The sequence below is a fragment of the Giraffa tippelskirchi genome, chromosome 2, assembly GCF_054371585.1.
Source record: "Giraffa tippelskirchi isolate mGirTip1 chromosome 2, T2T-mGirTip1v1.2.pri, whole genome shotgun sequence".
NCBI classification, from domain to species: domain Eukaryota; kingdom Metazoa; phylum Chordata; class Mammalia; order Artiodactyla; family Giraffidae; genus Giraffa; species Giraffa tippelskirchi.
Genome location: NC_137276.1, coordinates 27480785 through 27506496, shown reverse-complemented (window position 1 = coordinate 27506496; position 25712 = coordinate 27480785). Strand labels below are relative to the sequence as shown.

At 40.9% G+C, this 25712-nt stretch overlaps 1 protein-coding gene across 1 annotated transcript in view; it reads right to left on the bottom strand.

The window, feature by feature from the left end:
* ARL3 (ARF like GTPase 3) overlaps window positions 1-25701 on the bottom strand; it is a 29795-nt gene extending 4094 nt beyond the window's left edge. Inside the window, exons 1-5 of the mRNA XM_081545025.1 lie at window positions 25667-25701; window positions 19763-19906; window positions 16046-16162; window positions 6822-6872; window positions 5046-5231 (exon numbers count right to left, since the gene is read on the bottom strand). Of these exons, the coding sequence (XP_081401151.1) occupies window positions 5046-5231; window positions 6822-6872; window positions 16046-16162; window positions 19763-19906; window positions 25667-25669 (501 nt within the window). The 5' untranslated portion in view covers window positions 25670-25701. The remainder of the gene's footprint in view (window positions 1-5045; window positions 5232-6821; window positions 6873-16045; window positions 16163-19762; window positions 19907-25666) is intronic.
* Between the last annotated feature and the right edge of the window lie 11 nt (window positions 25702-25712).

Sequence of the window (25712 nt, the reverse complement as noted above, 5' to 3'; positions counted from 1 at the left end):
TGAAAACTTAAAAATAAACCTGAGGTCTGAGTTGCAGATAAGCAGTTTCATACACCCTGGGAGTCAAAAATAACTGAACCAGGACTAGAAAGAAGTTGTAAATGTTATTTTAAAAAAAGTATTGAAATTCTGTTGGCATATTAAGGAAAAGGTTCCCTCGGATCAAGGAAAAAAAACAAAAATAAGAACCTGGGCTAGTGGATGTTTAGAGTTCATCTATGAGGCACTCTGAAGGACAGCTCACACATCAGGACTCAGATGGCCAGAGGCCCTTTCTGTGAAGGTGAGAGCTCTGTGAGCTGGATTATGGCTCCTGCTTGGAGAAGACAGGGCATGTGGCAGCGATGTGAAAAGAAGGTACGGACGTGAGGTGGGGGCATGGAGAGCGATACCCAGGAGAACCTTCTGCTAGCTTGAGGCTACTGGTGTAGGCAGATCTCTATTATGACTAAGGTTAGAGCCCAGGTTGAAACTGCTGATCTCTGCTTTGAAAGGAAATTCTAAAGCAGTATAATTTTAATTAAACACACACACACACACACACACACACACACACACACACACACACACAATGTTCTGGGGAGGCAATGTCTTCACACACCTGAAACTACCACCACCAGGGAGAGCTGTGGTTTGGGATTCACATTCAGGTCTGCAGGTGGAAGAGGGACTGATTTTTCTACACCTTTCTCTGGCTCTCAGCCAGACCCTTTGTTCACTATTTTCCAGACACCCAGGGAAAAGCAGAGAAGAGTCCCAGGGTTAGGTGTTGTTTACAAGAAGCCCTGGCAACCCTGGATGCAGACGGAGGCTGCCCCATGTTTGCAAGGGGGTCTGCCAGAGGGGGCCATGGCTTTTCCCTCCGGACACAGTTCCATTTCTCTTCACCCTGCCTTCATCTGCTTGACATAACTGGGTCTCTCTGACCACTCCTCTGGACTACGGGGCTCTCCCTGGCAGAGTTTCCAAGACTGATGCTTCCCTTCAGCTTTCAGTGCCCCTTACCTATGTTCTGCTCTCGACAGCTTCCCCTGAAAACCTGCTTTAATTACGTGATGGGCTGCCTCCTCATCACCATCAGTCAGGCAAACAAAGACCGGTTCCCAACTCTCTGCTGCTGTTAAGTCGCGTCAGTCGTGTCCGACTCTGTGCAGCCCCATAGATGGCAGCCCACCAGACTCCTCCGTCCCTGGGATTCTCCAGGCAAGAGTACTGGAGTGGGTTGCCATTTCCTTCTCCAGGGCATGAAAGTGAAAAGTGAAAGTGGAGTCGCTCAGTCGTGTCCGACTCAGTGACCCCATGGACTGCAGCCCGCCAGGCTCCTCCGTTCATGGGATTTTCCAGGCAAAAGTACTGGAGTGGGGTGCCATTGCCCAACTCTCTAGAAGCCCGCAAAAGCCAATTTCCACATCCAGAGCCAGGGACTGCCTGTCCTCCTTGTAACAACTGCACGTATTTGCCATCAGAATATCAGGTAGAACAAGAACCTGAAATCCATCTCAGGAATCACTAACTTCCACAATCTCAAATCATGTGTTTAAACTGCTTGGCTAAGGAGAAGTGAGCTCCTTGCCTGAGTAGTCTCCTCACCTAGCGGATCTGTTCCTCCGGCTCACCCACTCAAGGGTTATTTATCAGCAGAGGACAGGTTTCACAAATGCATTTGATCAGGCATACACATAAACACAATGTAAAAAGACACTTGTTTTTAAATATCTGGAACAGTAACAGAAATTCCAGGTGGTTTTTTTTTTTTTGACTTCTGTACATTTTCTGTCAGGGTCATTAGGGCTGTGGTACCAGTTGTGGTACCGTCACAACTGAGTGTTTTGGTAGCTCTGCCCATTGCTGACCAGCCTTGGGGGGGGGGGCGCCCATGGGTGGGGAGGGTGGAATGGGAAGATAAGATAGGAAGTTAAGGAATTTTAAGTAACTTTTTCACAGAATCTCTGTCTGAAAGTAAAGTCTTTCATTTTTAGGAATACTTAAAGCCTTAATTAGTACAAGTTATTAAAAGGCTTGCTTTTGAACTAAGCAATGCAGGGAAAAGAACTCTATGTAACTCTTTTTCAAATGAAAAACAAGAAATTGGCTGAGTGGGCAAGAGCTTAGGTCAAAGGCATTACCTAAGAGGGACGTGGTCAATCAGTGCCTCACAATGAATGTTGTTTTCACAGGCAACTCCACGACCTTTCTCCAGTCCCCAAAGGTTGCCACTAAAGGACAATAGACAGCAGATTCCCTTCTTAATTAACATTTTTATTAAATAACCCATTTCAAATAATGGTTAAATTCTCTAAATTTATATCATTCTATTAACCATAATCTAATCTCATTAACCTTGAAATCCCAGTCTTAACTACCCAATTCTATACACCATGGTACTATCTACTAAACTAATTAAGTGACCTTCAAACTATTTCTCCTCCATATCAGATCATTATTTTTCTTGCTCATGGTTCTTTGCTGGATCTCTGGTGATCTCTCACTTCCTGTGAACCTAGTTGCTGAAGGTCCCTGATCTGGGAAGAACTTTCTAACAAAATCAAACCACACAGGACTGTCTGATTTGATTCCTGCCTGCCCCCACCCTCTGTCCGGTAGCTCATGCTTCTTTCCCAGCCTGAAGATACTGTGGCTTAAAGGGAACTCCATTTCTATGGCAGTTTGACAGCTGCGAGCAGGGAATCCATTCTCATCTCTGCCTAGCCAGGGCGGGAGGGGTGGAGGCTGGGAAGACAATGACCACCACGTCCTCCCACCTCCTCTGAGGAAGCACCCTTGACTTGAATGCTGCTCCTCTAAAGGCTGATTCAAGGGGACCCTAGTTCCTCCTGTTCATATCTCTAAGGCTGGCTGAAGAAACAAGAGCCTCACTGCTAATTCCAGCTTTGATTTTTCTTCCTTTTGACACTCTGGCCAAGTGAAAAAAGATCACAGAGCTGTCAATTCCCACTTTCTTAGGAGTATGCATACAAAATGTATTTATTTTCTTAAGTTCCACCTTTAGAGTCCCCAAACTCAAGATCCTCTACTTTCTATATTTGGGCTCTAAACAATTTTAGAGAGGCACAGTCCTCTTGCTGAAGTGATCTGTACAAACACAAGAAAGCTGTTTCTTTTCCTGGGCCTTACCCTCACCAAAATAACCCTAGGCCCCATGAGCGCCATCTTACGCACAATTGAAAGAAATACTTTAGGTAAAACTTGATTTTTGTTTAAAAGTGAAAAGCTAAATAAAATGATCAGAGTTTACTTATTCAAAAACATCCTGGGTTGTAACAGACTTGTTGGACCAACTTGTAAATTAAGCTGAAAAATACCCAGTTAATTCAAAACCTGATAAGATATATACAACCATATATGTGACTGTAATTTTATAGAGGAGACTTGAGAAGAATAAAACTATTAATGATAGTTTCATTGCTGAGTGGGATTAAAGGAAATGAAAGAACTTTTTAGTTTTTAATTTTATGTAGTACTTTGATATGATTCCAATGAGAATATATTGCTTTACTTATTTATTTTTGAACACACTGTGGGGCTTGTGGGATCTTAGTTCCCTGATCAGGGATCGAACCTGGGCCCCCTATATGGAGTCCTAACCACTGGACCGCCAGGGAATTCCCAAGAATATATTGCTTTATAACCACAATCTAGTAAAGAAGAAAGGAAATAGATGAGACTTAACACCTGCCCCCTCCCCCTCCCCAAACCTAAACCTCAGAGACTCACAGAGCTCCAGCTTCCCTTTTAGTGACATAGCTGAAACAACCTCTGGCTACATCACACACACACACACACACACACACACACACACGAAGAGCTTCTGAGAGCAGGTATGGAAGGGTTTGGAGCAGGGGTGCTTGAGTGTGCTAACTGGTCTGCCCTCAGATCCAGCGGCAAAGCACAGAAGGGGCCCTGGCAGTTTGTGTAACACAAAGGGAAAGAAACAGGCAGCGCACAGATGGAACAAGTGAGATAACTCTAGGAAGTGATTATTTGCTGGAGATAAAAGCGGACAAATTTGTCAAATGTCTCCAGGGAAAGGGAAGAAGAGTGTTAGGAGAGAAATGGAAAGAGGCTGCTGGACAACAATGGAGAATCAAACCCAACACACCAAGATCATAGAAAAGCAAACTGGCCACATCACCAGAGATACATGCCCTACAGCAATGAGGGGAGACACCATCTCTCTAGACGCTGTTGCTCCCTCACAGCACCCTGGAGCAGTACTGTCCCGTTCTCATGGCACTGGGTCACCACCCTGGCAGGTATACCAGATGTTGAAAATGAGGCATATGGGGCATACTGGGGGCTTCAGAATCAAGAAGCGGTCCTAGAGGGCTGACTCCAAGGGTTGACTGGTTTGAGGTTGCTTGGTAGGAAGCATCAGAGCTGCAACTGTTGAGCATTCTTTGAGGATACTGTCTCTCTGGTGTCTGGGTTACCATCGTGTTCTGTCCCAAATTAATATCAAATGAAGGGGAGCCTGCTCTTCCGGTACACGGTTCCTTGGTATAAGGCTTAGGCAGCAGAAGCCTCCCTGTGGGACACCAACCCAAAGCAGCAGGAAATAGACACCAACCGTAAGGGCAGTGGAGATAGCCAACAGAAAAAAACAAAACACTTCTAGGATAACTAGTGTGTGGTTGATGGCTCTGTTACCTTGAGAGTGCAAGGTAACACAGCACTGGTATTAGCATCCATAATACCAGATGCAACACAAAACCCTCAACCCAGTCATCAGAGACTGCTAGAGTTGGGAAAGCGTTTTTGAAATCTTCTGTTCCGATCTCCTCCACAGTGGGGCAGCTTGTTGCTTGTGTGGGGTGGTTTATCTCTGGCTTTCCTGGACCAGTTAACCACATCAGATTGGTTGCTAAGTAGGAAAGAATCAGATGCCTCCAGGCCCTCCACATCCTGGAATGGTTCATCTGCCCATCAAAGGCTATTTGTTTCATATCTTTTTCTATCTAGATCTGTGCAACCAATGAGACAGGCTACCCTGGTTGCCAGGTGACCGAGCCCTCCGGTAATCTCACCTGAACGCCCTCTCCTGTGAGAGCTGAGCAAGACTGGATCTGCCAGACTCGGTCGCGGATGGTGTGAAGGTTCAGTCCTTCTGCAATTTCAGAGGCAGGGGCTGCTGTGAGCAGATCCTGCTTATTAGCAAAGATGAGCACGGGCACACAACTTAGCTTTTCTTCCTCCAGTAATTCAGCTAGTTCCTGGATCATTTGGGGAATAGATGGGGAAGGGGGGGGACGAAATCTATGATATTTAACCATGCACTTCTAATTGAAGCTAAAGAAAAGTTAAGCTGATCAACTAGCAACTTTCAGGGGCAGTGGTTCTCAAACTTGAGGCTGTGGAAGAATCCCCTGGCAGATTTCTGGGCCCACCCCAAAGATGCTGACTTTGGAAAGTCTAAGCCAGGGCCCAGGAATCTGCATATGCTCCTACTAATAAGATAGTTCTGTTATAGGGGGATTCATAAATCATACTTAGAGAAACTCAAGGGAGAACAAAAGTTGTGGTTAGACATTTAAAACTTACCCAAGGTTATTATATGTGAATAACTTTCAATGCATATATATACACACATATACATATGTATATATATATGTACAGATACATATATATGTTTAAAAACTTGAATAAAAATGACAGTTGCTTTAGAGACTATAATTCTGGTTCATCAATCTCTGTCTCTAAAACATGCATGCGTGTGCATTACACTTCCTAAAACCCACATCCTAAAGTAACTGCATTAGTCTATCTGACAAGGTCTCTGAGTTTTAGGTGATTGCTTGGGATCTAAACTGTATGTTAATTCTGTCTGCAACAAGTCCAGGAGAAGGTATATACTTACCTAAAAGCCAGGACTCACCCCTTCCCCCCTCAACCCACATTTTAGCCACTTAAAACACTGGAGCTGTCAGAGAGAACTGGATGGTTTGATGGGCAGATCCCCGTCTGACACCTTTCAGCCCCAAGCTCACGTGTAGCACTGGTTCACATGAGTGATGGTCCAGAAATCATCAAGGTATGGAAGGGAGAGGGGCTGTCTCCAGGAGAGTTCTCAAACTAATTTGCAGGGAAAAGGAACATAAACATAGGGACTGCTACCTTTGGAAGGCCACGTGTGGTAGTTTAGGTCACTGGCCAACGGCTGTACTAAAATGTAAAAATGTAAGCACTCTTCCCCAAAGACGTCCATGCTACTGCTCACTTATTATCAGTGCACTCAGCCTGGGTAAAATGGTCTATATCCGCTGCGTGTCTATGTAAAATTGCATTTGCTAATTGTATCATGTAATCACGCTGACATGCACCCTGCACTCAAAGCCATATTCAAAGTATACCTATCTCTTGGCTTGGAAAGAAGAGCAGCTTAGTCTTGGCTTGCATATTTCTTCCCACACCTTCTAATTTGTCCAAGTTACCCTCGGATCAATTAAGTTGGTATTGAAAAAAGTGAACATAGAAATGATAGGTGAACTGTCCCTCGGGTTCACTTTTCTGTGTCCTGGGAAGAAACCTGGAGAGCTTTTGGGCATGGTGATAAGTTCCATTTGCTTATATCTTGTTTATTTAATTTGATTAAAACTAAAAGCCTTTAAACGAAAAATTGTTTGAAGAATTCTCAACTAATTTCTTTTAAGGCAAGTGGTATTTTGCCTGCTTGCCAGAATGATTGTCTTGTTTAAACTGCAGAGGTTAAACACAAAATACTTTTCCTCAATCTCATACATTTACCAAGTGGATTAATGAATACCCAATTGTTTGGGAAATATCTCAACAGAACAATTATTTACCTGACCTGTCTCTTCAAATCTTTTTCTGTCTGCGCTGTCAATTACATATATCTGTAAAGTGAAAGAAGAAGATTATTTCAATGAGCAGATATGAAAAAAGACAGGGCAGTACATATATCTGTAAAGTGAAAGAAGAAGGTTACTTCAATGAGCAGATATGGAAAAAGACGGGAGTTTCTAGCAAAGTAGCAGATGATTCCTCATCTGCAGAGTTCATGTTAGCACAGCATATAGAAACTGAGCTGGTCACTCGTGTCAACTATGGACACAAAATAAACTGATTAATTAATTAAGATGCCCAGAAGATAGCTCCGGCAAAGCTCCAAAGTAAGAAGTAAGGTGAGCCAAGCAGGATAAAAATAGCTACATTTAATGAGAATTCACTAAGCATTCTTTATCCTAGATTTACTCTATTAACCCTCATTATCACTCCATGAGATAGATTTCATTTTTTCTAAATATCTGTTTTCATTTATTTGTCTATGCCAGGTCTACTTGTATTGTGAAATGCGGGATCTTTAGTTGCAACATGCAAACTCTTAGTTGCAGCATTTGGGATCTAGTTCCTTGACTAGGGAATGAACCTGAGGCCCCTGTATTGGGAGCACGGAGTCTTAATCACTCAGCCAACCAGGGAAGTCCCTAGATTTCATTTTTATCTCATTTTATACATAAATAAACATAAGCCCAAAGAAGTTAAGTAACTTGGCCCAAGTCACATCTAGTACGTGACAAAAAGGAGATTCAAACTCAGGCATACGTGACAGTCAAGCACCAGTTTTCCAAAAATTATTTATTTGGCTGTGCCACATCTTAGTTGCGGAATTTTTAGTTGCAGCATGTACAACATTTAGTTGAGGCATGCAAACTCTTAGTTGCAGCATGTGGGATCTAGCTCTCTGACCAAGGATCAAACCCCTGGGCCCCTTGCATTGGGAGCATGGAGTCTGTGCGACTGGACCACCAGGGAAGTCCCCTCAGTTGTTCTTAAACCCTCTGCTATTCTGTGGGGCAAAAAGGAAGGGATGGTGCTTGGAGGCATTTACAAATCCTGTAGTGCCCCAATGTCATCCTTCTGGAAGTACCATTTTGATTATGAACTGTAAGCTGTCTTCAGGTTCCAGTGATGTCGCTCCCATTCCTACCTTCAGAGGCTGGGAGGTTAAGATCAAATACTGGAAACAGCAGGTGCAGAGGCTTTGCCAGAGTAAGAGAAGTTTTGAGATTTACTGTAAATTACAAATCACAAGCTTTCTCTCCCATCATTGTATTGTATTTATTGCATAAATAACATCAATATAACAATAAGGGAAATTAGGTACTACCAAAAAAGAAAGAAAAATTACCTATAGTTACAGAACCCAAGAACATTCATCATTTTAATTTCCTATGAAAGTTCCCTTCTAATTTTTCTTCTTATGGAAATTTAAAAAGAAAATTAGATATATAATTTTGTAGTTCTTTTTTAAATCAGTGTATTAAATGTTCTCCCAGTTGCTAATCTTAAAAATTATCAAAATCTCAAACTCTCTTTAAGGAAGTTAGAACTGTTATTAAACTAACGGTATAATGGAAACATCCTTTTAAAATAACATATTCATTTAAAAACACAATGAAAAACAATCTTCGACTCCCACCTTTACGAGGCTTATAATTCTGTGCTACTCTGAAAACTTGCACTCTTGAAAGAAAAAAAAAAATTAAAATTCCTTTGCTTAAGTTATTGTTGTTGTTTAGTCACTAAGTCGTGCCCGATTCTTTGCGACTCCATGGACTGTAGCCTGCCAGGCTGCACTCTCATTTAGAGTCACTAGTGTTAAACATTATACCAGGGACCAAGTTCAGCCTTTTCTCTGAAGACTACCCTATGTTTCCACTTGTGTTTCCTTCATGGAGAATCGCAGGAGGAGGAAGGATGGGTGTGTTTGGTCTCAGTATTTATTTGTGGCCTTATTATTGTTATTGTTAATATTACTCTGATTCAATGTCAGTGCATACCACAGAGATACAAAATTTGATACTGTGCGATAATTCACTTTGCAGAACATGCTGGTAGCTTATTTTTCCACTGGTGTGTCTCACATTTTCAAAGTAGCACACACAGTATAAACACAGATGTAGAAAGAAGGAATGCAATGGGAGAGTGAACCTCAATACAAAAGATCTGATTAGAACTACTTGGGAGTCTAGAGTGGGTTAAAATGATATTCACTCAGGCAAGAGAAGGAGAAGATGATGTCTGGGAGAGGAGAAGGGTCAGGTGATGCCTGGGAGGGTGATCTGGGCTCAGATTACAAAGCAGGAAAACATGTGCTTGGGAGCAAAAGGTGTGAGTAAGAAGGTTAACAGTAGAAGAGGCTGAGAATACAATTAAAGATACAGATAATGGGAATTCACTGGTGGTCTAGGGGTTAGGATTCAAGGCTTTCACTGCCTGGGCCTAGGTTCAATTTCTGGTCAGGGAACTAAGATCTCGCAAGCTGTGTGGCGAGGCCAAAAAAAAAAGATACAGTTAAGAAATCAATGTTTGGAACATCCCTGGTGGTCTAGTATCTAAGACTCCACACTTCCAAAGCAGGGGGTCTCAATTTGATCCTTAGTCAGGGAACTAGATCCCACATGCTGCAACTAAGAGTTCGCATGCCAAAACTAAGACCTGATGCAGTCAAATAAATAAATTAACTTAAAAAAAAAAATCAGTGTTTGATAAGATTAAAGACAGACAGATGGGAGAGAATAATCAGAAACTGAAAGAGAGTCTTAACAGTAGACAAAGAAAGATGACCAGTCAAATACCAAAGAATTCAGAGGCTTAAAGTCAATAAGAAGGAAGTTTTAACTTTTAATTACTTGCTAAATTACTGGGTGGGCTTCCCTGATAGCTCAGTTGGTAAAGAATCCACCTGAAAATGCAAGAGAACCCAGTTCGATTCCTGGGTTGTGAAGATCCCCTGGAGAAGGAAAAGGCTACCCATTCCAGTATTCTGGCCTGGAGAACTCCATGGACTGTATAGGCCATGGGGTTGCAAAGAGTCGGAAATGAGTGAGCGACTTTCACTTTCAAATTACTTGCTATTTATTGCTTTGACATGAAATTTCACAAAAACATTTTCATTAAAAGATTCAAAAGGATGATTTTCCTAAGCTGTACATAAATTCTCCCTATCATTTAGCATTTTTCTCATATAACTTTTATGAAATTTGAAAATTACCGTAGCATAATTCCAGGAGGAAGGCTATAAAACACTGCCCCATTTATTAAAAGGGCCAAGTGAAAAAGTCATAAGCACATGCCAGTCTCTAGCGATCCCAGAAATCTGTTTTTCTGTGGCGGCACATACTTCTCCTGGTAACGCCCTCCCCAGGGCTGCCCAGTTTCGTCATGCAAGTATCTGTTTGTTTCTGTTCAATAGCTAAGGATAAGTGTTAGCTGTTCAGTCATGTCCGACGCTTTGTGACCCTGTGGACAGAGGCTTCTCTGTCCCTGGGATTCTCCAGGCAAGAATACTGGAGTGGGTTGCCATTCCCTTTTCAGGGGATCTTCTCTGACCCAGGGATTGAATCCAGGTCTCCTGCACTGCAGGGAGATTACCGTCTGAGCCACCAGGGAAGCTCCCCGCTATGGTGAAAAATAGCCTCTTTTTCATGCTTTCTTTTTCTCATTAATAACATAGCTGTTAAACTAGTCATGCAATATATATATATATATTTAAATTTAATCCAAAAACAGATAATCAAATAAAAAAACACTCAGTATCAGAGAAAGTTAAATACAGTGCTTTTAATTGATCTTACAAAACACTATGGATCTTCAAAAATTGTCATAAACCTACTCCAAAACTTATAATCCATGGTACTCAGAATGAGAATGATGCTTTAAGCAAAGCCAATTCACATCTTCATTGGCAAAGGCTTTGACATTTCTATGGATATTTTGGTTGAGGGAAGACGACCTAGAGGAAAAGATTTTCTTCTGGATGGAAGTTCGGCCAACTCTGCATTACGTGGAGACTGATTATCCAGCATGTAAATGGAGGCCTCTGTGTTTCTCCTGCTTCTGGGCCTCCTCCCTCCTGCTGCCACCTTTTGGCCAATTTATTGCTCCTAAGTATTTCTCCACCAGAGGGGTAAGCGGAGACAAAAAGAGATGACACTAAAAAGGGTGGCTTTTTATCTGTAGCCTGAGCAAAAGGCTAAGAGGAGCTTGAACCCGACTGACAAGGACGTTTTCTGGATAATCTGTGGTTTTCAGTCATGTGTGCTGTAGTAGTGGAGAAAGCAATGGCAACCCACTCCAGTACTCTTGCCTGGAAAATCCCATGGGCAGAGGAGCCTGGTGGGCTGCCGTCTATGGGGTCGCACAGAGTCGGACACGACTGAAGCGACTTAGAAGCAGCAGCAGCAGCAGCAGCAGCGCTGTAGTAGTACTGATGCTCAAAGTGTGAGTGATATGATGGAGATACTACAAGAGACGGCTGTGGAGCTCTATCTCACTTGATGTCAGTTGGATATAGAAATGATGACAAATTTTATAAACTATGTTGTGTTTAAACATAAGACTAATAAGTGGAGTCTGGTAGTAATATTAACATATACCTTGAAAAAAAGTGATGTGCTTTTAATCTATCAAAAGGCTGCTATTTCCTGGCATGAGAGAAAGGGAAGGCATCCTATACCCTCCTTTCTGTCCTACCTCAGGGTTAATTTCTTAGTCAATTCCCCCAAATTAATAAAGCTGAAGTCAGATGTTCTCAGTGTCATCATTCCTGAGAATAACTCTGTACTTTTAGGAGTTGCTCTGATTCCTTCCAACCTCTAGAGAAACACCAATGTTCTAAAGTGGGAGCTGGCACTCATTCTGTAAGGGGTCAGGTAGTAAATATTTTCAGCTTTGTGGCCCATACAACCTTTCACAACTATTGAACTTTGCTGCTGCAGTGCAAAAGCAACCATAAAAAGTGTGTAAAAAAAAATGGATGTGGCTGTGCTCCAAGAACTTTATTTATGGGCACTGAAATTTGAATTTCATATCATTTTCAAGTGTCATGAAATCTTATTCTTTTGATTTTTTTTTCCCAATAATTTAAAATGTGAAAACCATTCTTCACTCACAAGCTATACAATAACTAGAGGCAGGCTGGATCAGTTTGTCGACACCTGCCCTAAAGCACGACTCTATTATGCCGCTCTAGAAGAACTGAAAAGAGTTAACCAGGCAACGAAATGTGTCAAGCCTCAACCTTGCTCGTCTAGGCAGCGTGGAGTCTAGGATAATAGGTCTTTTCAACCAACAGTGGGAGACTATTAAATACAGAGAAACAACCAATATAACCCATCACCACTGCCACTCCAAGCTGCTACAAAACGGGCAGACAGGCTAAGAGTCACAGGGCCTTAGAATCTAACCCTGGGGACTCAGCTGCACCTCAAGACTTGTTTAATCTCCAATGACACTGGAAAATAACAAAAGGTTTGACTCTGAATCCAAAATATTGTCGGATACTGGCAGTACAGTATAGCTGGAGAAAGCTCCTGTAGGCTTCCTCTGAACTGATTTTACGATAATTCCCAGATGCTCTCTCTCAGCTAATGGGGAGTGCAGAATCCAGGGTCATATCACAACTCCCTTGCAGTCTACCCTCAAGGTGTTAGAATGATTTAAAGTTACCCTGACCTAGAAGTTTCTGAGACCTCTTCATGGAGCCTTACAGACATTAACGTCCTTATACACAGCTCTTATTTGGACATTTCTTTCAAAGTACCTAATGGAGCAGGTAAACAGATAGAACTGTGATTTCTCTCAATCACCTGCTGTTCCCCTACTCTTGACTCAAAAAGCAAAAGAAAATCTATAGCTTTTTCTTCCCTCCAGTTTTATTGTGATATGATTGGCATAGAGCACTCTTTAAGGTTTACGGTATAATGATTTGACTTGAATCTATAGCTTTTTTTTTTTTACTAGCCTTATATCCTGCAAACTTGCTACAATCACTTACTAGTTCAAGGATTTTCCTTGTTGATTTCTGGGATTTGAAAGACTGAATGTTTAGTTTTTCTAACATGTAGTTTCATATCACAATGTAAAGACTGATTTCTACATATCAGGTATTTGTAAGTGAAATAATATGATGGCTTGCATTTGCTTTAAAATACTTAAATGGAAATTAAGGAAGCTGAATGATGGGGTTTCATTACTTTTTTGACCTCTACATAAATTTGAAAATTTCTAAAATGATATTTCAAAGCCAGGTACATTATTTGAGATTACAGAAGTCTCTTTCTGTATTAAAGGGAAAAATTTTCTTTTCCCCACAACATTTCTCTTCTGTTTTCCTAGAAGGTATATAATACATTTTGGAAGAATAGTTGGCTGAATAGATGGATAAACAGATGGATGGATATGTCTCATCTTCTTCTTATGCATTTAAATCTTCAATTTGGCACCAGGAATATATTGGAACTTACCTTCATCACAGGCCAGAAATATGATGAGCCTTTGTGATGCCCATCTCAGTACCTCAACTGTGTTTACTGATTTGATGATAGTTCAGTTTTATATTTTGGTATTATTTCCCATTTAAGAATTGTGATAAATAAATGAATTTACTATTTCTCATAAACCCTCTGTGAAGCAGATGCTCCATCCAGTTCACAGAATTAATAAGCCCCTGGATTTGACCACAGTGATACAGAACCACAGAACCTGAAAGCTGAAAGGGAATTTAGAAGTTATAGACCTCCACATTCTACCTAATGTTGGAATCCATCTATAACGATGATCCATTTCATTTATTTGGTACTTTTCTAAGCATTGGGGATACAACAGTTGGAAAAAAAAAAAGGCCAAGTTCCTGTCTTCATGGAGCTTACATTCCACTGGGGGAGAAAGTTAATATATAAAGATGTGTCTGAGGTGAGGGACTATACCATGAGAATATCTAAGGAAAAAGAATTCTACCATTGAAAACAGTGATGACAAAAGGCCCAGAGGCGGGAGCATGCCTGTCTTCTAGGAATGGCAAGGAGGCCAGTGTGGCTGGTACCAGGTGAGGGAGGAAGAGAAGCCAGCAGCTGGGGGGGCTTTGTGGGCAAGAACTTTGCCTTCTACTCTGAGCTGGGAAGCATATGTTTTGATAGGATCACTACAGCTATGGTGTCGAGGAGAGACTTTGGGGAGGCACGGCAGAACTTAGGAAACTAGTTAGAATGAAACTGCAACAACCATTGCACGCTAGCAGTGGAGATGGAGAGAACTGGGCAGATTCTAGAAACGCTTTGAAGGTAGAACTGACAGGTTTGGCTGACAGAGCAGATGCGGGGAGTGAGAGGAAAAGGGGCCCAGGATGAGTCCAGTGTTTTGGGATGAATGGGACTTCCATTCACTGAGAAGACTGGAGGAGAAGCAGGTTTGGGAATGAGTGCATGAAGATAGGAATTTGGCTTTCGACACACTGAGATTGAAGGGACTTACTAGCCACTGGTGTGCAGATGTCAAATAGTTAGCTGGCTGTATATGAAACTGACTTGCAGGTTGGAGAGAACAGTTTGGGACTCACCAGCACGTAGGTGGTGATTCACACCTTGGAAGTGGATGAAGTCACCTAAGCTGAGACTTAGGGAAGAAAAGCACAGGTCTGAACTTGGGCACTCCAACATTTGGAGGTTGGGAGATAAGGAAAAGACAGTGATGGAGATCGAGGAGGGGTAGCAGTGGGTGTCAGAGGATTAGATGGCTGGACGGCATCACCAATGAAATGAACACGAACTTGGGCAAACTCTAGGAGATGATGAGGGACAGCGAGGCCTGGCGTGCTGAAGTCCATGGGGTCGAAAAGAGTCAGACACAACTGGGCAGCTGAACAACAACAACAACAAGCCAGTGAGACAGGAGAAATGGAATGGAGAATGGAATTCCGGAAGCCAAGGAAAGACAGTGCTTTAAGGACAGCATTCCAGCTCTGTTTCATGGGTTGACAGTTCAAGTGAGATAAGTAATGAAACCTGAATGTGGGACTCGGCACTAAGGATTCTCAGTGAATCTGAATGGAGGGTTCCGAGTGCCTGCAGGGAGAGGAAGTGAAGACAGAGAGCACAGAAAACTCTTTCAAGGAGTTTGTTATAAAGAGAGGCTGAGGAATGGGACATTATCTAGAGAGAGGATGTACAGGAAGACGAGTTCTTTGTTTTAAACAAGAGCAACTACAGGATGTGTGCACGCTGATAGGAGTGAGCTGGTAGAAAGAGACCTGTTAGGAAGCAGTCTTACAGAGGGAAGCTGTCTGAGAGGCAAGGCGAGTTCTATTGGCTCTGAAGATACCAATGTGTTTTGCAGCTTATTGTCCCTTATCATAATTAAATTCAAGCTTTCAGTCAGAGGTTAACGGAAATATTATGCAACATTTTTTCCTACCCAAGCTCACTAGAGGCCCTGGTTTTAGGGTATGACCATGAGAGTGAGTGGCTGAGGTAGGGTGGATGACAAGCTTGCTGGAGGGGAGCTGAAGGAGCTGAGACTGAAGTATCGGATAAATCATACACAGACAGTGAAATTTCCAAGAATCCTAAATCCTAGTTCTAGAGAACTTGGCAGTGAGCAGGGAGCTCGACTCAGCCTCTGCCTGCGTGAATGCTGCCTGAGCTGGGAATCCCAGTGCGTGAGCAGCTTCTTCTACTTCTGGACAGTCACAATTATAGGAAACTTAGTCCTTATTCTGCGTTAAACCCTAACAATCCCCAAAGTGCTCCTTGCCCGGTCCTCTAGAACTATTCACAATGAAACTAACTGGAAACAGTTCTAAGCACTTTCTCTTCCAGGAAGGACATTTTCAGGTCTTTAAACCATTTCTCATACATCATGGTTTCCAGGACCTTCACTATCTTGATTGCTCTCTTTGGGATATACCTGATTTGGGATGTATCTCTTTGGGGTATTACTGATTTTCTTGGAGTGATGGAGTCAGTGGCTCACTCTTCTGACTTTTCTGTTGTTACAATCACTATGGTAATTAATAAATACTTTATTTGCCAGGGTGGGTGTGGGCACAACACTGTTACTGAGCGACAGCAAAATATCTTACACAAAGCTCCACAGAGCCCTAAATTCATCGTGACAGAGAGCAATGTTGTGGCGATGGAATTATTGACAGGATAGATCATCACAGGGTAAATGTTAGTAAGACAGGGCAGAAGAGATTATGGACTGATGAATCTGAAGGAGTACTTACAAGAATATCAGTGTTTTCAAAATAATTCCTCCAGTATGGTCTGATTTTCCTCTGTCCGCCAATGTCCCAGACATTAAGTTTAAAACCTTGTGATTGTACACTTTTGATGTTAAAACCCTGAAACAAAAACACCAAGTTTTTTCAAAACGAAGGGGATGTATGTATACCTATGGTTATTTCATGTTGTGGTTTGACAGAAAACAACAAAATTCTGTAAAGCAATTATCCTTCAATTAAAAAAAAAACACCAAGTTTTACTAGACTTTGAGATCACATTTCTGACAAAGGTACATTTACCAGCTATGTTATTTATTAATTCTGAGATACTCTGCGGGATAAGAAACAGATGATATTGAAAACAGTTTGCTCTGATAGGGAAGAAAAATGTATTTACACATGTTCCCATCACTCGGGTCGGAGTCGGTGCTCATGCCATCATGCTGAGTGCACACACACGCCATTACTGAGGAGGAGAACTGCTCAGATAATCAACACAAACCACACCCAGCCCCCATCAGTCCTCAAGATGGTAACATTTAACAGGACATTACATGTAACTAACAAACAAAGCTGAATCTGCAGACTCAACAGAACAGAACTAATGCGAAGTTTAAAAAGAGTCAAGAGCTACAGTCTGGAAGACTGGATTCTTCAAGAGCAACTCAAAATGAAAGAAATTTTCCTCATATGAACTGATCAAGAAAAGGAAGGAGCTGAACTCAGGACATAAAGGGAGAGGCTGGTTTTTGTAGCTAGAGTAGTAGCTCTCATGCAGGTGGTGATCAAAACAAACAAAATGAACATATGAAACTGTTCTTTAATAGTTATCTCTGATGAACTTGAAAGGATTCATTTTCAGGACAGTGATGCCAGGTGGAACTTTGGGGCAGGTGACCCAATTGGGGCAGACAGAATGGTGAGCTGGGAGTTCGGGTGCAGAGAAACAAACTAACAAGAACTTTGGGGTTTGAAGAGAAGGCATTTTATAAGCAAGAATAAAACAAGAAAAAGAAAAAAATCTTCTGGCAAGAATGACATAGTGAAATCAGGATTTGAAAAACCCGATCAACAGCTTGCTCCCATAGAAGTGACATTTCATCCAGAAGAGCTGGAGTTAGGTGGGTATGTAGATGCCTCCACAAACATTTGCCTCTCCTGGCAGCTTGCCAGCACAGAAGGACAAGGCACAGGCAAGGGTACGGGAACACAGCCACCCAATTTCCACCAAGGGTAGTCAGTCACTGGAGGACAACTGGGGGTGATGCCGACTACAACTCCTTGAAAATGCCAGTGACTGAGTAAATTAGAAGTTTTAGAACTCTTCAGGGAAGTGGCTTATTGTAAAAGGTAGCTTCATTCTGACTCATTGACAAAACCACTTTTATGCATTTAAAAATCCTACACTTAACTACATTATTAAATGTCAGACCCAGTCACAATGAATCTTTTCTGGAATGAGGGAATAAATAAGAGTAAATCCTGGAATTTGACCATATGTATTAACTGCCTTAAAAGTCTGTAAGTCACCAAACCTAACAAATCTACTAGAAATTATTCTAAGGAAATAATAATGAATGGGTGCAAACATTTAGAGACATGTACTGTATTAGTACGGAGAAGGCAATGGCAACCCACTCCAGGACTCTTGCCTGGAAAATCCCATGGACGGGGGAGCATGGTAGGCTGCAGTCCACGGGGTCGTGAAGAGTCGGACACAACTGAGCGACTTCACTTTCACTTTCATGCATTGGAGAAGGAAATGGCAACCCACTCCAGTGTTCTTGCCTGGAGAATACCAGGGACGGCGGAGCCTGGTGGGTTGCCGTCTATGGGGTCGCACAGAGTTGGACACGACTGAAGCGACTTAGCAGCAGCAGCACTGTATTAGTACTGACATACAGAACAACGTAGAAAGATGTTCAAGACGTTATTATGAAGTGAAACAGATGATACGAAACAGTATACTCTGTATGAGCCATTTTTCACTTTTTATTTTCAACATACCCACCATATATGGGGAAGGAAAAAACCTAAAAGGATACGTTTCAAATGTTAACAGTGGTTTGGGCATTATAGGTGATATCTAGTTTCTCGATTTTACATATTTATATATTTTAAATTTACTACCGTGAGCATTAAAAAAATTATTTTTTCTAATATAAAACAAAAACACAACATACATGTTTTAAAAGACTAAATACAAAACCTTGACATAGTAACACATCAAACAGAGCCTGAAAATTAGAACTGGAACTTGGGGTCTATAACTAGGACTTCATTTTCCTGCTCTCAGTGTTGACCTCCTCATTTCAGTGGTGCTCTTGAGAGAGACAGCCTATCTCTTAATACTTAAAAAAAAAACAAAAAACAACTTAGTCCTTTTTCTGGCAGAAATCCTGACACACTAATAGGTGTTTTCAGCTCGTCTAGGCTAGACTACTGTAATTTGCTCCTCCTCAGGCTATACATTAAATTTGTTCAGAAGCTGTAAAATTGCTCATTTGGTAGCAATTGAAATGACTTTTCTGTAAAGAGCTGCGAATCAGTAAGACTTGCTGGCCATCAAGTATACACACCAGCATGACCATTCAAACATGACATCGAGCTCATTGGAGGACAGTGACGGAAAATGCTAAATAACTCTGGTTTTGCTAAAACCTCTTGTTCAAACACTTCAAAGTAAGACCAACAGGGCTGTCATTAGTTAGGAAGCCCAAAGGCCTGGCCAAAGGTCAAGTTTTCTCAGGATTTCTTGTAGGAAAGGAGATCTAAAGAAACCTACTAGGGTTCTTCCAGGCAGGACTTGTCCGCAACATCCATGCTGGGAGGACCACCAGCCTTGGCTTTTGCTTGCTTAGCCTTAGGAAAGAGGAGGGTTGATGAGACTGGATTTAAAAATATGGGTAGGGACTTTCCTGGTGGCCCACTGTCTAAGACTCTGTGCTCCCAATGCAGAGAGCCTAGGTTCATTCTCTGATTAGGGAACTAGATCCCACATATTGCAACTAAGAACCAGAGCAGCTGAATAAATAATAAAAATAAAATAAGAAGTAAGCTTAAAAAAATAAAAGTAATTGGGTTTTTTCTTTTAAAAATTGACATACATTTGTATTTATGAAGTCTGAAAAATATACACTAAAAGTGATTTTTCTCAGGGTGCTCTGTTTTTTTTTTTCCTTTATGTGTTCTCTGTATTTTCTACATGTATTGATTTCAAAATCAGAGAAGATAAGGCTGTTTCTAAAAAGGAATCACTTAGATCTGAGGGAACTGATGTGTCTTGATATGTACAGACATATATATTTAAATGATTTCTTTTTAAAAAATTGTTGTAAAATATACATAACATGAAATTTACCATTTTAACCATTTTTAAGTTTGGTTCACTGTTGTGTAACCATCACTGCCATCCATCCATCATCTTGCAACTCTGATTCTCTATGCCCATTAGACAATAACTCCCCATCCCTCCCCATCTCCAGCCCCCTAATCACCACTGTTCTCTTTCCTGTCTCTATGAATTTGACTACTTTAACTATCTCATATAAACGGAATCTCTTGATATGTTTTTGAAATATGCGATTATTTTGAAATTGTATAGACTTTTCTCAGTAACAAAACTTACAAATGGACACGACTCTATTCCCCATTTTGTCTTTCACTTGCTGTTAGCATCTTCCATTTGTCACGCAAGCATGGGGGCGAGGCAGAGCTCACCTGTGTCGGTGTGATGTGGCTGATGTCTTCAGATGCCAGCTGCTTCAGAAGAGTGGTCTTGCCAGCATTATCCAAGCCCAGGAGAAGGATTCTCACCTCCTGGTCTGGTGCACTTTTCAATTTGCGCAGAATTGAGAGTAAGCCCTTGAACAACCATGAAGAAGAAAGATTACTTTGGGGGCACTGACTTTGATATTACTGGGTATCTGAACGTCTTCTCCTTGAAAAGAGTTCTTGGTTGTGGAGAGCTTATTGTTACCCACTTTAACGTCATTTATTCCATTTGCTTATATGTTTTTGGCAGAAGCACTTTAGTAAATTCAGCAACTTAATAAATAGCTCAGCTTATTCTTGTTCCTCTTATTAATCCAGCTTAGCAGTTACCCGAGATCTCCTGGGAGTATGTACTTGTAACCAACTCATATTCCCAAAGCCCTTTATATACACTTAGAGTACAGCACTCACCATATCTGACTGGAGGAAACTGATTTTTTTATTTTTCTCCTTTATACTAGAGTGAAATTTCTTGTGGGTAAGGACTACAGCTTTCATCCCCCACAATGCCTGGCACTTATTAGACACCATGATAGTTGCTGAACTAAACAGAATTACCCACCCAAGTTAATGCACGATTTCAAAGTACTATTTCAAAAAGTCGTAGAAAATTGTACTTGGGCTTTTAGAAACGACTTTCTTTCAGTTCTTGTTTAAGCCTTCATCATTCAAAATACTCTTATCATCTTCTAACTTTCACATGACCCTTACAGGGTACCTGCACAGTACAGATTTATCTGTGTTCTTCAGATGAAGAATCTAATATTTAATACAACAGAGACATTGAGGAACTGAAAGGTCATTTTGGAAGCAAAAAATGTCAAAATTTAACCAGTATATTTTTGACTAGTAATCTAATATTTTCGTTTCTGGTTTTTGTTATTATTCTTTTAATGGATGGAAATAAGTCATGTTGCTTTTTAGCTAAAAACATAAGAAAAATCTTATAAGATAGTTATTTGTTGTGTCTTGCAGCTGACAATCATTTTCCAGTGAGGCATAGTTACATCAAGAATCAAAGAACCCCAGAGTTTAAAGGGCATATAATCTAATCTCCCAGCCCAAGCGGAAATTCCTTCAAACTGAGTCTTAGAATTATATAAAATGGTTATGTTTTTATCCACTTTGCATCAAGAAATAACTCAAACCAGTCGGTTCACTAAGACCAAATGCTAATTCTGTGAAATAATTTTCAACAATAGAGACTTTGGACAATGATATGCAAATAAGCATAATTATAAAGAATTCCTTTCTGCTTCAGATACATTTTGTTTACCACTTCTAGTCTTGTATTCACACTGACCACATTAATCTCTCCATGCCTCAATTTTTACCAGCAATAAAATGTAAGGTTTAGTTCAAGAGACAAATTCTATCCCAAAAGATTTTGAGAATAGAGAATGAACAGATTTGAAACAAACAAAAAAAAGATAAGCAAGTTTTTTTTTTTAATGGCATATTTTTTTCTTTTCTTTTTATCTAATCCAGCCTTGAATTATTTGACACTATTCCTTTTTAAAACTCTATTTATGAGCAATCTCCCTAGCTTCTATTAGCTACACTGCAATCACTCATTTATAATACCACCTTTCAGAACAGTTAAAATTAGAATTCTGAGATCCTCAGGGGACTGGTGATATAAAAAGGCTAAGAACGGGAAAAGACATTGTACTATTCCTCCTGAGTTCCTGATTAGATGTCCTCATTACCCCTTCCAATAAAATTCTAAAATAGCTGGGATTTATCATGTTGGTACATTGAACAACAGTATAAGAAAAGAAAGTTCTTCTCATGCATCATTTACTAGTGAAGAAATTGAGAAAAAAAAGGTATGTTTTCTATAAAATATTTTCAAGGTTCAAAGTAAATGTTTTATGTTTTTTCTCATGTTGTCTTTTTCAAAAAAATCACTAAATACAAATACTGCTTTCTATAGGCTGAGAGCTTTTACACACTCATTATGTTCAAAACTGAATGATTAAAAGAAAAATATAATTTCTATTCATCTTGAAAGGAGAGAAGCAAAGCATGGGTGAGAAAGAAAACATTCCAACTACAGCTAAGCGTTATTAATCTAATGGTATAAAAAAATAATATCTCTACATTTCCAATGAGCAATTTTTCCTCATCAGGAGACAATAACTTCACACGTTTCACTTTTAAATGAAATTACAGAGAGATGGAAAGTTCAGTTAATATTTTCTTCCAGCAAAATGACAAATGGCATCTCAAGCATGGTCTCAGCAAGACAAATGCAAATACAATACAGCATCATATTAACCCAACTCCTGAGGACAGGGGATCACAGGATTATCAGGGTTTGCTAAATAGGGAAGAGGGTATTTATAGATATCAGGGTTCTGCCTTTAAGGGACAAAGTAAGCTGATTTAAGAGATTGGACAAAAGTGCAGAATAAGTCTACTCTGTGCTTCTATTCATATATATCTATATTTCAATGTCAAATGAAGGGAAACAGCCATTATAAGTCAATTTTATTATGGGGCTGAGTTTCGAGGTATTCAGTTCAGTTCAGTCGCTCAGTCATTTCCGACTCTGTGACCCCATGGACCGCAGCACGCCAGGCCTCCCTGTCCATCACCAACTCGAAATACAAGGAAATGAATTTTTAGTGTTCTTTTGGTCACAATAATCTATTCATTCGTTTATCTTAAACACCCATAATGTGCCCCAAGTACAATGGTGAGCAACAGAGATAGGATCTTCGTGTAGGATGTATACTCCTATGACATGAAATAAAGGCAATTTAAGAAAGAGGAACTTTAGTTAATTGGGTATTGTGTGTTATCAGCAATGTCTCCACACAAGTTACCTGCACCCTGGTGGACAGAAGTGGTTTGACTCAGCCACAAAACATTTGAACAGTTTTCTATAGGCAAATCATGAACAGATATGCTGTTGATGATGGATAGTTTATCTGCCTCAGTTTAAACTCAGCGACTGGCAGAGGCCTGGTGTGCTGACCTAAAATGATACAATCTAGGTCATTCAAAGAAACTGGGATTATGAAGAGGGAGAGAGGAATATGTTGGTACATGGAAAATATATGTGGCTGTGAGGAGCAGCTAAAACTTAAGTATTAAAATTAGTAAACCAACTGGCAAGTACATGCACTCCCCATAACTAGCTTAAATGGAACAGACTTCAATTTATTTTTACCTCACCAAAAAACACTGGTGCTGCCCAATGAGGCCTTGTTAACTTCCAGGAACTCCTATAGCTTTGTTAGGGAGAACTTCACCCAAATCTTGTCTTCTTTCTCCTCATCTCTCTACTAAATATAATGTTCCCTGAGGAACAAGATACTGGCATCTCCTCAGTTGGAGTGGGTTCTTACTTCATCAGAGTCTTAATGAAAAATACATTATGGGCTTTAGAGTTTCATAGACTTTTATTCAACATCCTGATGGGTAACCTCTGGCATAGTTTCATCTAGAAAATGGGAACAATATTTATATCTCAAGAAAAATGCTATGAAGATTAAGTCAGATGAGGTATGAAGCATGCACATAGAGGGAACTCAAAACAGTTGTTGTGTTTATATTTTTCTACTTTTCACCAACCATTTTTGACTGGAAAACATAATCTTGGGAACAATCTTCAAATGTCAAACATGCTTGATAAATACCACTAGCTTTATATATTCAGAAATTACTCCATAAATAATTCCTGAATGGAGGACTCATCTATTAAATAACAGTGATTAGTTATGCACAAAAATTACTGTCAACTTAGTATTTCACCAAGGACTTGGTATCCTAAGGCAGGGGTAAAATAGCTGACCTTCTAGGGGTTCAGAGAAATCAATAATGGGTTTTTGTTGCTGTATTCCAAATCTTAAAAGAATAAATATATATTAGTCATAGCTGAAGGATTAAAACAATAAATAAACCTGGAACTCTTGTAGAGTTACTATGGGGACTCATGGGTATCAGCTATGACATACTTAATCATACCACTGACCCTTTAAATTCCGTGTTCCACTTACAGTTCTAAGAATAGCTCATACTTTTGGAGATAGAAAAAAAGTGTAGTTTGGAAACCAGATGGAGACTCCTGAATTATTTGCCCTAATTCCTTATTGTTTATTGTAGGAAAATAAAATAAAAAAAGAAAAACAAAATCTGTCTTGATCACTGAATACAACAGTTGTATACAATAGTGTTGTATACACTGTCAATTTGTTGTATACAGTGTCAATCTGTACCTGGAAACATAAGCAGTGGTTAATTTATTGTGGCTTGTAGTTATAAATTAAACAATCATGAAATTACACAGTCCACTTCACTGATAAACAAACTGGGAAAAGTTAGCCAGCTCTCATGAGTTTCTCCTTTATGATGCCATCCCTTTCTCTGTTGGTTTGGCATGCCTTTTTCATTTCAATTCTAGTTATTTTCTGTGTAAATATTTATGTTTGTACTCATTTGTTGAGAAAAACTTAGCCTTTAAATGGACAGCTCATGTATAAGCGATTAATAAAAAGCAAACATGTAAAAATCTGTTTAGCCTGAGGTTAATAAAACCGCAATGTAGCAAGTGTTGAAATGTGATTGGCAACTTCAGATCCAATAATGCTACTTCTTTAACAATCTGACAATGTTAAATCAATTGAAATAAATTTTTCCTATCAAAATTTACTCATTGGATAATCTAACCAAGTGTACATGTGTTTTTTTTTCTTTCTGAATTATCTAGCTTTTTTTTACTTCATAAATCAATAGAAGTGGTTCAACAGTTTTAAAAGTCAAAAAGGGACTGGAGTTGAGACGGGGAAGTAACTATAAGCTTGAGTGCTAGCTCTCTGCAGCTGGTAATTTATCAGCCTGCTCCAAAATAAATTTTTTCTTCCACTAGTTTTAAAACCAGTCAATTTAATTTTAATACCCTCTAATTAATTGCAGAGAAATCAACAAGGAACAAAGTGTCAAGCGTCAAATGTCACATAATTTACGCATTTGGGAAAGCTTTATTCTGGCCTGACAGAGAAAAGGCTAGCCCCAATTGATGGCCACTCTCCCTTTTTAATCTACTCCAAACTGAGATTAAGGCCTTTGCTTCTGGTGTGGTCATATGCAAAGGAAGGTGGCAACAGGTCCGAAGTAAATACTAAGGATCGGGCAGCAAATCTGCCTCCACCAACACGTACTGAACAGGAGACTGGCTATCACCAACAACCAGACCTTGCAGAACCCTCAGCAAATAAAAAACTCGGGACCGCAGAAGCGCGCCCTCCACGCAACACCGAGACGGCTTAAAATACACCAGACATCCCTTCCAAGCGGCACCTCTTTGAAGGCATCCCTTCCCCCCCAGAGGCCCGCACACCGCGAGGAACAGGGGAGCTAGGCTACCATCTCCCCTGGTACCGACAGCGCGACCTTAAAGACAGCAGCGCTGACCCTTCTCCCCGCTTCTAGCCGGGCACTGGTGAACCCCACTTTCCTGCGGCACTGGGAGGCCGATTCCTTGCGAAGATTTAATCCTGCGTGCAGAAGCTGCTCTCCGCAGCTCCTCGGATCCGCCCTCATCCCAATCCCCAGAGTAATGATGGAGCCCTGGCTCCGTACCGCGACAATCCAGCACCCTTCCAGCCCCTTCCCCTAGTTTCGGACGGGTTGCAAGCCCCGCCTTCCTCCCCAGGCCCAGATTCCCTTCAGGGCCCACACTCGGGGCTCCCTGCCGCCCCCCGAAACCAATCCAGGACCCGGACTTGAGGCTGAGCGCCAGTCCGTTCCCTCCTGTCTTTAAGCGCAGTGCCCTGCCTTGGGCCAGGGGAAGGGAGGCAGGTGACCGACCAGCTCCGGAGGGACCCAGGCCCCCACACTCACCATCCTCCTGCCGAGTCCCTCCTCCTCCTCCTCCTGCCTCCCCCGT